Raw genomic sequence first — 12,728 nt, forward strand, 5'->3', positions numbered from 1 at the left:
CGAAGTAATCTGCTATTTCTGGCATCATCTGATGCAGAGGTTTCCAGAAGAAGTGTTGGCCCTTAATCTCAAAACCAGCAAGTCACACAAAGCCTTTTGTGCACAACTGACTGTGGCACTCTGCTTAACAACCACCAGCTTTATATAGGTTAAGAGAATGAAAGACACAATGCTGCATTTTTTTTCTATTTTAAATCCATTACTATAGCAAATTTCTGCAGAAATAAAGGAGTTACAAGGAGAAACGCATTCATATACATCAAACTTCAATTAGCTGCTTTCCAAGGTCATTACTCCAAGTCATGTCCAGAAGATACTGGGGAATACATGTTTGCCTAGTGGTGATGGCTCTAGCCTGTGCTAGCACTAACTTGGATTCAACTGTCTACTCTTCTTGTATTCCATGCAGCTGACTTGTTCCTTAGTTTGGGTTTTCTGTTTTATTTTGTTTTGTTTTTCCCTCTGATTCCTTTAAAAAAAAACCAGTGCAAGAGCTAACAGTTCCTCAGAGTGCTGTTTTGTGGATAGATGGATGCTAGCTTAAAACTAACTGTAAGACTAGTTCCTTGAAAATCTATGCTGTTGTATTAGATGTACAAGAAAACAGACTGATTCCTAGTAATCAGAGAAAAAAAAACATGTGCATGCCCTTTCAGTCCACCAAGATTTTAGTAGCAATTATCAAATGTGATTTCACATGCTGATATAACAGATGAAGGAATATTTTGTATAGAGCTTCAATGCAAAGATCAAAACCACTAAGAAGCTCCTCTGCTTTGCCTAAAAATATGTAGGACTTCTGGCTCTGGACGCAGCAAAAACAGATTCATTCTGTTTTTCATCACTTCTTAACAGTGTAGAGCAGCCCAGAATCCAACTCGTATCTAAACACATTTTAAAACCAAGGATAGCACTTCTACCACCTGTTTCCAGTAGGAAGCATTCCTAATCCTAGAATGTTTTCTGACAAAGATAAGGAAATAGCCCTTCCTAAACAGGCTCACAGAACAGGAAACAGAAGCCTCTACTTCCTTTCCAAAATGTGGAGAAAAAAATTGTGATGGTTTCTAATCCTTAGGATGCAGTATATTGCAGGCATGAGTACTGGAGAGGTCTACTTCTTTCTGTCTTAATGGTAGCATCCCAGTGAATGACTGTATCCCTCCTATTCAAACTAGGCCAACACCCAGTAAAATATTCAGGAACCACTGGCTGACAAAGAGGATGCATGGTCTACTGCTGGTAGCTCTCTGGAGAAATCACAGGGGTTTAATTCTCTCTGTCTGAAGACAGCACTGACTCAGGGTCAGTGTTCCAGCTTGTGAAATAGTAACTGAATGTGTAAGCTTATTAACCACATGCTATAATGTGCTTTCCCTCTCAATGAGTAGGTGGTTTGTGAAAAATCCAAATTAAATATAAAATGAAGCAATACAATACGGGTGACACATCTGAAAAAGGTTCTATCTGCAAACAGTAGAGAAAGGAGATTAATCAGACATAAAATTAAGAGTCTTACAGTGGACCTGTACTCTGCTTCCTGGTAAACTAGCTTTAGCCAACTCATTATGCAGCACTTGGACTTAGGCAGCAATCTACTCAGCATGCTATTTTGGACTGCAGGCTAAAGCACTAGCTCTGCTGATACCCAAAGGGATCCTGGATACCCATGCTATAGCTCTGAATTACACTCTGCAGACAAAGTTTACTATTTGCAATTTTCAGTGCTACAGCACTTTCGTACCTTTAGCCAGATTACATTGGTACTCTTTTGACAGCAATAAACTTACTATACAAGAACCCTCTCCTACCCACAGCTGCATACAAGTTATAGATTCAAGACTTTTTTAACACAACCAAATCAGTTAGAATCAAACTTCTGAGGCAGGATTTCAGACATTCCATCTAAGAAGCACTGAAAAAGCAATTGTTATTCTTCACCTTGAGAATTTAACTTGCTGTTCAGCAGAGAAAAAAAAAAAACGTACACAATTCTAGGGGTATGTTGACATACGTGTACACAGATCAATATATTTAAGATATAAACAAGTTTAAAAAAAGGATGGAAATAAGCTTTCAACTCATTAACTCCTTGCAAATTAGCAAAACGTGCTATTCAGAAGATTTAACTCAACTTAAACTTAGATTTAACTCAAGTATCATTAAGTATAATTAAAGGTGATTTTAAGAACTATATTCTGCATATCACAGAGTAAGCTTGAGAAAACAGTGCATTTCAGTCTGTATCCTAGTTATTTGTGCCCTCTTGTGGAAGTACATTTATTTTGAACATGCCATATAGCTCACAATTAGCTTGAGACAACTTTAATAAACTAAGTCCTATGTGAAAAATTCCAAAGAAGAAAAAAGCTAAAGACCTTGATATTGTTCAGTGCACCACTTGTATGCATTTAATAATGAATTCAAGAAGAGTGGTTGTGAAAGAGAAAGATAATGCAATATTTAGTTTTAGACAATCCAGATCTTACCTGATCCAAGATGTCCACAACCTTTGCACACAAGAGAGCTCCAGGCAGATCAAAATAGTTATCATACAAATAGTATTTAGCTGGAAAAAAAATTAAAAATTTCTACTTTTAAAAAAATCTTATAGTATGCTTTAATCACAAATAAAAAAGATAAAATTAAATAATAATAAAGAACCTGTTTGGCTTTTACTGCTAATAAGCCTTAGCTGATTCCCAGTCTTTGCTAACCTTTATTCCTGTTTCTGATTCTGCTAACTGGCAACTGGACGTTGTTTATCTGTATCAAGGCAGTGAGATTTTAGACATACATATTAAGATTCTAGAAGTTAAGGTGGAAGAGATGGAGGAGAAACAGGAATTTTAAGAGTAGGGACAGTATCACTCAACTCTTCCAAAATATTGATTTCCTTAGCAGTAGAAACAAAGGATTTTATATTTTGTTTCAAAAACATTTGGACAGATCTTACACGTAGTCCTGTCCTTTGCAGGCATATGCTACAGGCAGTGCCATGGCCTAAGGGGCAGCAAGCTCACATCATTACATGAGCCCCTAAAATACAGAAGAAAATCAGGAGGGTCCTAATGTCCCCTCAGACAGAGATAAAATTCAACAACAATTTCCCAGGAGTGAAAGGACTTAACCAGTGGAGTTTTGTGTATTCATGATCTTGTCTGTGCTATCCTTTAATACCTAGGAGACAAGTCAGCAAAACAGGGATTAACTTTCATGAGAGACCAGGTGCACTTTTCAATGAATAAAGCAGGCACATTTCCTATGTGACCAAAGGAAACCTCTTTCTTCTACTGTGTTGAAAATTATTACCTGCAGTTCAGAATAAGCACAAGTTTATGTCAGCAAAACCTCAAGAAAAATCTATTAATTTCATAGGACAATGCAACCTAATTGAAAACTTTGTATATTACTCACAATTGCCTGTATCAAAGTAAAAGAAGTACAGACCAAGAACAAAAACCTAGACACAGCTCCTTCAGTGATTCCCATCTCAAAAAGAAGAAACTTCAGTTGTAGGATGACAAGTTTTGTTTCCAAATCCCCTCTGTTCTTTGCCCCTGCACCTAGGCCTCCAGTAGCAGCACTGATTATAATGAGTCATCAGTTAAGAAAAAAATTAAGATTTGACAAATATGTCTTAAATATGAGATAGGCGGGTAATCTCAGTCTACTTCATAAAGGACATAAACAAACAATGGTTCATCTCTGTAACCAAAACATGCCTACAAAATCAGCTCATTTGTTTTATCACTAGTGACCTGAATTTAAATTGAGCTTTTGAAATACAAAAAAATCAACTCTCCCCCAAAACATTTACCTCTTTCAGTAAATCTCAGATCAAGTATTTTTAAATATCTTTGTCAAGAATTAATGCTATTAGGCACTGAAGAGGACAGAGTGATTTCAAAGATGAGGACATGCTAAGTCATAGCTACCTGAGCGGGAAACCATTCCACTGACTGTATTAAAATGCTTCCACTCCCTTCTTCCATATGTCTCCAGGATCTCTTCAGATGTCATGCTCTTTGTACCATGGCTTGCCCTATTTGGGGTATTAAGTTATTTATACAGGAAAAAGAAAAAGTTTGAAAACAGCCAAACTACTCCTAGTGCACAGAAATGCACTGCAACTGAAAATTCCAAGGTCATGCAAGTTGATCACAAGTAATGCTCTTTATAATTTAGAAGTTTCACAGGACCTAAGCTTTTATCGTATATATTAGAGTCCTCAATAAAAGCCCTACTGCACAGAGGCTTGGTTGGCTAGGGGCACAGCTACTGTGCCTCACACCTGCTAACACAATCACTCTGTATTGCTCGAATGTTCCCAATTGTGTGAGGACACTCGCTATACTTCAACTTTCAATATAGACTGCACAATAAAACACAGTGCAGAAAGCCTATACATCATTCTGAAGCCTAGCAACATTCACAGAGTGCAGGGCAGAACTATGGAAAAGTGCTGGTTTGAGCCTTGCAAGCAGCTTTGTATTACAGAAGGATGTCCAAGCCTTTTCAGGAATCAAAAATCAACTAGCTTGAACATCAAGGTGGGCCCCCCAGAAATGCACAGGCTCCAGTTTTGAAGCAAATGCAACACTTGCAAGAAGAGAGGATCCTGTACTACTCATCCCTTTACCATGATATATTCTGCAGTCTTGAATTCTGCATTTAGTACTCAAACGTTCATTGTATTAAATGCATTTTGGGATACGCATCAAAGACTCATAGGCATCTCTTCCCTCCTTTCAATAAGATCTGATTTTCCCTAGCAGTTTCAAGCTCCTTATCCTATATACTACCAGAAAAAAACCCAAAGAGTAGAGTCTCTTAAGTACTAAATCACACAGATTTCCATTTTGGAAAAAAATAAGAGGGGAATGGGACTGGATTTGCCATACTTTAGATATATTTACTTTTTAGATTTGTAATTCAAAACAGTGGCTTTAAGAAAAGAAAAAAAAAAAAAAAAAAAAAAAAGGAAGAGAAACTAAGGACGTAAATTATAGCTTAAGGCAAAATACAGCTTCTAAGATGAAAAAAAAACATTTTGAGAGTTATATTTTTCTGTGTCAGTTTCTATATTTAATTTACTTCAGGCTGTTTAAATTATGTTTCACAAGTCTGCAGAATGTTGAATGGGTATGGTACTAAGATAATAGTGTGCCCATCATTAGCCTTAGTCATTATCCCTGACTGTCAGGTTATTCACAATTCAGAAAAAGTCTGACCTTAGTAGATATGGTCTTAGTAGAACTAGAGAAATAATGCATTGGTAGTTACTGAAAAAGTGAATTTACTTTGAAGAGTAGTAAACACTTAGTCTTACTTGTTTATTAAAAAGGAGATATTCTTTACTGGAAGATAATGTTGAAATATTACAAAAAGACTGGTATGTATCATTAAGAGAAACTGAGCACTACAATACCAAAGATTATTTAAATTTTTACATCTAATAAAGCAATATAAACTGAAATTAGTGTTTTAGATGTTTAATAAAACTCAGACATGGCTTTCAGGAAGATGATAAAATTTTGGTGTTTGTTTAATATAAACTTACTGTAAATACTACCTTAAAACTGTTCCATCTTCTGCAAGCTTCAGGAAGTTTCCCTCTTCAATGTCCAAGACCAAGCCTTTACAACTAAGAATAATTTTATTTTAAGAAAGAAACAAAAAATTAATGTTACATGTCATTAATTATTATTAATTGGCCTTGTTATATACCAGAACACTGAAATGCAGTTACAGAAGCTTTATAATGATGCTACACAAAAGCAGCAAAATCACAACCCTTCAAATACTTCCATGTTTGAACAATGCTCTATATATGCAAATATACATATATATTAATACAATGAGGACTAGATTTCACTTACATAGTGAATTCCTATTAAACAAACCCAGTTTCTTTGTTTAGGGAGTTCAGTAACTGGTCATATAGATAAGGTTGATGGATTAAGGTCCAAACTGTTACAATTAAGGAATATTATATTTAAGCCATTTCTCTGAAATATTTTTTCTTACTGGCAATTCCCCTACTTATTGCTAGCCTGGTAACACCAGTTTTTAAGGTAGAGAGGGGTAGTGCATCATTCAGAATGGGGCAATGGGATATCCAAGGAACATATGCAGCAGAAGCACTGCCATGCTAGCTAGCATTAACGAGGTGAAGAGTTGATAGTACAGGACAGACAACAAACAAGAGTTCCTAAATCTGCCAGTAAATCTGTACCTTCCATATAATTCAATCTATGTGTGCTCAGGTTATTTGAAAACTTAATTCAGAATTCAGTGGCTAAAATAATAATGAATGAGATTGAAAAAGTAATGGCACCTTCTTCTTGTGTTATAAGGCACCCAAAGGAGAGAAGATAAGCCCTGAAGGCAGGAAGCAGACTTTTAAGAATGGCACTCGAGCAAGTGGCACCAACATATGGCTGCCAGCATTGCAGACTTGAAGGTCCACAGTAATGAACTTCCAGTTCAGTAAGGGACAGAGGTATCCAGATCTTAACAAAGTATTTTGTGCATCAGAGGCCTCAAAATGTGAGAAATACAGATATGTAGTTTGCCTCATGAAAGCAGAAATCAATCTCATTGCAAACTGTCCAGTCAAGTACTGAATTTTAAAAGCAGCTGATCAAAACCTTTATACGATAATGCATGCATTACTTAAAGAATGTACTGCGTTTCTCATAAAAAATTTAGTGATTAACTGGCCTTCAAGCCTCCATCCCTGTGGTCTAGATAATAACCTAGTAAAGTCAGAAGATCAGAGATTCATATCCAAGCTCCTGCTTGGAGACCACTCAACTCAGAGCAGGAACTTGCAATGCATTCTTTTGTGTTACATCTTTGTGCCTGATGTGCTATGCAAGGGCTACCTCCTGGCATGTCACTGCTCCTCAGAAGGCTGTTGGGATTATTCTGGCTTACACAAAGACACATCTGTCAAGATAGTCTGTCAAGACTAAATTCTGATGGTTACTAGGCAATCAGTTGAACTGAAGGTAGAAGACAAAGGAGATAAGAGACTAAAATAATCAGACTAAAAGGCTTGTGCCTTTTCTAGACAGCTAGAACCACAGACAATGGAAGCTTGGATGCCCAGCTGTCTCTTCAAAATGTCTTGTTAGAAGTACCTCATAACAAGTACTTGTCCAAACAAATATTTAAAGTTGTAATTTTGGATTTATCTACTGGGTTTTACAATCATAACAACAACCTCCTAATAATAGAACCTTTTTAAAAGTTAAAGCATAGGGGAAGTTTTGAAGTTTCTATTTTCAACATACTCACCAGAAGTCTAAGTTGTCTGGAGCTAGAGTCAGCAAGTCTTTGTCGTAACTCTTCTCTGTAACCAGATACTGGGCAAAACTATCATATATCAGCTACAAATGAAAAAATACATTCATTAATTATGTTGACTCAGGGAGACCAAAAATAGAAAAAAACCACTTTCTAGTGGTTCACTAGAAAGTGTCAAGATGCAAGAGTTAGCTCCTTCCAAGTGAAATCAAGCAAGGGAGCCAGGAGCCCTGCCCTGTGGCCTTGACTGCTACGAATTAATGCTTGAGGTTATTTGTGTTATGGCTGGAGAGCAGCTCAAGATATTCAGGTAACAGTTCTGGTGCAATGTGTCCAGCATAACCAAGTTTTCAGCATTCTGTGTGATTGCACCTGTGCTTCAAGACCGGGAAAACCAAACTGGCAAGTACTTAAGACTACTCACTACTTTCATCTCCTTAATCCTGTTTTGGTTTTTAAATGTAACTGTTACTAATTCTAAACAAACGGCTTCTAAATCAATAAAAAACAAAACAAAACAAAACCAAACACCCTTAATAGACATTCTTAAGACATTGGAACACATTTTAAATGAAACAAGCAATGACTAAGTAAATTGTTACTGTTTCTACTTACTAAAAAGAATACTGTTAAACCCTGGTACAAGAGTCAGTGATTTATTACCAGTTGTACAAGAAAATCTACCTAAGAGTCTGTATGCTGCTTAAGGACCATCCAAAAATAGTAATTGCTCCCTTTTTCTCATGGCTTTTTCATTAAAGCTGTTCCCTGGACTTTTTATTTTTTAATTTCAAAAGCTGTTCTCGGAGTGAATTGTCTCTGAGAAAGACTAATCTGAAAGCCAACACTGAAAAGAGTAAGAACTGACTGCATCTTCAGCTGTTCCTGTCAGCCTCTCTAATTGCTTTATTTCCATTAGATAAGGATGGCATGGGCCAGTCTGTGTTCTGTGAGAGGATGAAGAATGAACCGCATTTATGAAAAGTTTTTTTCTCTCTCATTTTTTTCAGTTCATTGGGTATTTTCTGTTGTTTGAGGGGTTTTGTTGGTTTTTTGGGTTCTTTGTTTGTTTAAAGTTTCTTTGTTATCAATTGTTTAACATTTGCCTTCATTGGACAACGAAATGCATGAAGACGAAATGCATGTGGCATAACAGAAAGAACAGGTAAGGTAAGCCTAGAGTTGTGTTACTTCCAGAAGGAATTTACAAGCACACACATTTTAGCACTTGCTTCTATTGAGCCCTCTTCTGTAAGAAAGACACCTCTCTACAGAAAGTCACTTGCAGCTAAAGGAAGCAATGCAATTTTTCAACACAGGACACACAGAACCATGCCTGTCTAATAAATGGGACACCTCATAAATATTTGTTTCTACACTAAATTCCTTGCAACCAGTGCAGGAGTCCCGTGCACTGCAAAACGTAGTTTAGGTGAACAGAGGCAAATAAAAGGGCAAAAGGGGACGAGCATCAATGGAACGATATAGCTCCACGGCAAAGTCCTGACATCAACAAGAAGGAGAAGTCAATGCAAGACTACTTGGGAGTCTTAAATGTACCGAACGGGGAAAAAAAAAAAAAAAAAAAAAAAGCGCCAAGCAAGGGAAGGCACAGCACATGACAATAATTCCTCTCTGTAAGGTACAACCAGGCTAAGCCAAGAGATGCTGAGCGCCCTCTTATACTCGGAGTCTTATTTTAATAACCGGAAAGTTTGCAAGACTCTCGAAAGCTCTGCGGGCTTCCAACTCTGCCTGCAGCACCTCTTGATGTAGCGGGAGGGGGTTCTACCTTTTCCTCAGCGCCGCTACACTCAGGAAAGCTCTCGGGAGGCAGCCTTCTGCAAGGAAAATGACATGGCTGTCCCTTTCGCTCGGGCAGAGAGGCCTGCTGAGGAAGCGGACGGCGACACATGCACTTGTGCCTCTCATTTTCGATTTCTCCGTGGGGACTTGAGCCAGCAGGCTCGGGGCTCACTGCCTCCCGCACCGGGGGTCCCGGCCACCGGACCCCCCAGGACCCGCCGTGCCGCTCCCCGGCGCTTTCCCTTTCGCTTGGGCTTGCGGGGGAGAGCGGGGCGGAGCGGAGGGGAGCGGGGTGCCCCAGGCCCACGGCTCCCAGGCCCTGCCGTGCCGTGCCGTGCTGTGCCGTGCCGTGCCGGTCCGCACTCACCCGAGCGCTCAGCGGGAGGTGGTACCGGCAGAGCGTGTGGTCCAAGTCGAAGCCCATCACGTCGCAGTCGGCCAGCGAGAAGTCCGGCTGCATCGCCGAGCCGCTGCCGCGGGGAGGCGGGCGGTGGAGGAGGAGGGCGAGGAGGAGGACGAGAAGGAGAAGGAGGAGGAAGGAGCGCGGGCGGTGCTTCCTGCTGCGCGGGGCGGTGCGGTGCGGTGCCGGCCGGAGCCCTTTCGCTCCGCCCCGGACCGCCCCGGCAGGGCCGCCCTCACCTGCGCGGGGCCTGGGGCCGCCCCAAGGGCCGGGCTTGGAGCTATGGGTGAACGGTTCGACCCGAGTCTATTGGGTTTGTGAGGGTTTGCCACAGCTTCCCTGGGCAACCTGTGTTAGTGTCTCACCACACTCACAGGAAAGAATTTCTTCCTAATGTCCAATCTAAACCTACCCTCTTTCAGTTTGAAACCATCTCTCTCTGTGGTATCGCAACATGCCCTTTTATAAAGTCCCTCCCCAGTTTTCTTCTGAGACTTGCTCAGGTACTGGAAGCCATCTATAAGGTCTTCCCAGAGCCTTCTCCAACTTAGCTCAGAAAATGACACCACCTCTTTAGCTTGTCTTCATAGGAGAGGTGCTCCAGCCCTCTGATCATCTTCATGGCCCTCATCTGGACTTGCTGCAACAGCTCAACGTCCTTCTTGCCTTGGGAGCTCCAGAACTGGACACAGTACTCCAGTTGATGTCTCTCTCACAAGAGCAGAGTGAGAAAATTGCCTCCCTTGACCAACTGGCTGTGCTACTTTTGATGCATCTTGGGACAGAGTTGGTTTTCTGGGCTACAGCACATACTGAGCTTCTCACCAAGAAGCATTCCCTATCCTTTCCACAGGGCTGCTCTCAATCCATTCTGCTCCCAACCTATATTTGTCCTTGGGATTGCCCTGAGCCAGGTGCACAACCTTGCACTTGACCTTACTGAACTTCCATGAGGTTGGCATAGGTCCACCTCTCAAGCCTGTCAGGGTTCCTCTGGATGGCCCCCCTTCCCTCCAGCATGTCAACCACACCACACTGCTTGGTGTCACCAGTGAACTTTCTGAGGGCCCACTCATTTCCACTGTCCATGTCATCAACAAAGGTTAAACAGCACTGGTCTTGAAGAACAACACTCATCACTTGTTTTCATTTGGACTCCAAGCAGCTGACCACTACTCTTTGAATGCAACCACCTTGGCCACCTGGCCAAGCAGTCCACCCATCTGTTTCCAATTTAGAGACCATTTTGTCCTGTGGGACAGTCTAAAATGCTTGGCACAAGTCCAAGTGGATGACATCAGTTGCTCTGCCCTTGTCCCTCAACATTGTGGCTGCATTGTAAAAGGCCACCAAATTTGTCAAACATGATTTTGCCTTGGGGAAGCCATGTTGGTTGCCAGTAACCACCTCCACATTTTCCATGTGCCTTAGTGGAGCCTTGTTATGTAAGTAGACAAAAAGAAACCTACTACTGCAATATCAAAGTCCCTGTAGTGTATAAGCAACTATAAAGTAAGGAACACTGTACATAAATACCTGTTAAAAACCACCAAAACCCCAGAGGTAACTACCTTTTTATTTCTTGATGGCTTTGGTAATATAAAAAAAGAACAGTACAGTCTGCCTCCAGGTAACATAACCAAATGGGTATTTTGATGGATACACGCCCAACAAGTATCACTACGGTGGAATGAGGAAGAAAGTGCTAGCTGAAAGGAAGTACTGAGTTTAGAGAGAAGTAAAGAAATGTGAGATATATTGACTGAATTCTGCTCTCTGGTTGAACTTGAATATAGTTTATAGTTAAGGCCAGACTCGGGATTATTAAATACCTGGGCTTGACAGCTTTGTTTGCAGAACCTCCCCTCATTCCTCTATACAATTCTCTCTCTGTAGACAAATGACTCCATCAAAACTTGGTTTAGATTCACAAAAAATCAAAAAGTCTTGTTCAGTTACTCTGCAAATAAATCTCATTTTCCAAATTCCTGTATGGCTATACATGGAACAATATAAGTGTTTGAATTCAGAGCAATAGCTTTGAAATGTTTCATGCAAGTCATCTTTTCCAGCATTGCCTTTCTATGCACAGCTGTAAGTTTTGTGCTTTGCAGGTGGGAAAATTGGGGTGCATAACCATAGCAGCAGTGCAGTGATTATATGAAAATAGCTATGTTTTGATTGTTTCAAATTATGGTTTGTTTTTTGAACAATGGCTTAGTGGTGATTTGGTGTTCCAGGGCGATATACTTTAGGAAATACACTTAAAGAGTTGAATGAGATACAATGTACTTCTATATTAAAATTCAGTTTGCTACACTCAGAGAAATACAGATGAGAGGAATTTAAATAACATGACCTATTACATATCTTTAAAAATTTACAGAGAAGCTCAGCATCAGATTAAGAAACAGACTAAACAAGAAAATACATATAAATCAGGAATAAAATTCACTACTGCTAATAGTAGGACAGGGTGAGTACTTAAGGTGTCAGAACAGGAAAGAAATGGATTGTGTAATTTTACCTCAGAACATTGCATAGCATCTTCTTTCAGGGGCTCTTAATATCTCCCATGGATCTTAATATACTTTCTAATGTTGTGTTTGTGTATGTGTATATATATTCACACCATATATATCATATGTACCATACATTATATATACACCATAAATTAGATATACATAATGATATATATATACATATGCTTTAGATATATATTAAATATGTATGCATATATTCTTGAATACATACATGCATACATACATATATATTTTCCAAATTAACATGTGAAATCTGAGCATACAAAAAGAGATTCATGCAGGGTCTGGCACACAACAGGGATCACAGCTATAAGGACGGGGCAGCAACCTGGGAACTCTGAACACAAGACATTTTACCTTGCAAAAGCTCCTCAATTTAGAAAACATTGAGAAAATTTCTGCCCCACTGAAGTCAGTGACCACAATTTCAATTGATTCCTGTAGGTCCAAGCTGCTGTTTCACACTATCCTCACACTACCTTAAAATATGTCTGACTTGCAGATTATGTGAATATAGTTCTCTTACTTCAGAATTACATTTTTTTTCCCCCACAGGGACTCATGCAACTTCCAAACTCTGTTACATTATGGCATTTTAAATGTATAACTTTTCTTGTGATGCATGTAAAGCATTTTAATGAAAACTCATCACAAAAACAACTTAA

The 12,728-nt window shown here is 39.6% G+C and overlaps 1 protein-coding gene across 3 annotated transcripts in view; it reads right to left on the reverse strand.

The window, feature by feature from the left end:
• The window catches only part of NT5DC1 (5'-nucleotidase domain containing 1), a 141,668-nt gene that overhangs the window by 123,161 nt on the left and 5,779 nt on the right, over nucleotides 1-12,728 (reverse strand). For 2 of the 3 annotated variants that reach the window (XM_071741116.1, XM_071741115.1), the window contains exons 1-5: nucleotides 9,488-9,726; nucleotides 7,306-7,397; nucleotides 5,576-5,647; nucleotides 3,939-4,045; nucleotides 2,490-2,569 (exon numbers count right to left, since the gene is read on the reverse strand). In XM_071741116.1, coding sequence (XP_071597217.1) covers nucleotides 2,490-2,569; nucleotides 3,939-4,045; nucleotides 5,576-5,647; nucleotides 7,306-7,397; nucleotides 9,488-9,580 — 444 coding nt within the window. In that variant the 5' untranslated portion in view covers nucleotides 9,581-9,726. Of the gene's footprint in view, nucleotides 1-2,489; nucleotides 2,570-3,938; nucleotides 4,046-5,575; nucleotides 5,648-7,305; nucleotides 7,398-9,487; nucleotides 9,727-12,728 lie in introns of those variants that run through there. The other variant, XM_071741118.1, reaches the window with a different exon arrangement.

This window comes from Heliangelus exortis, chromosome 3 (assembly GCF_036169615.1).
Source record: "Heliangelus exortis chromosome 3, bHelExo1.hap1, whole genome shotgun sequence".
NCBI classification, from domain to species: domain Eukaryota; kingdom Metazoa; phylum Chordata; class Aves; order Apodiformes; family Trochilidae; genus Heliangelus; species Heliangelus exortis.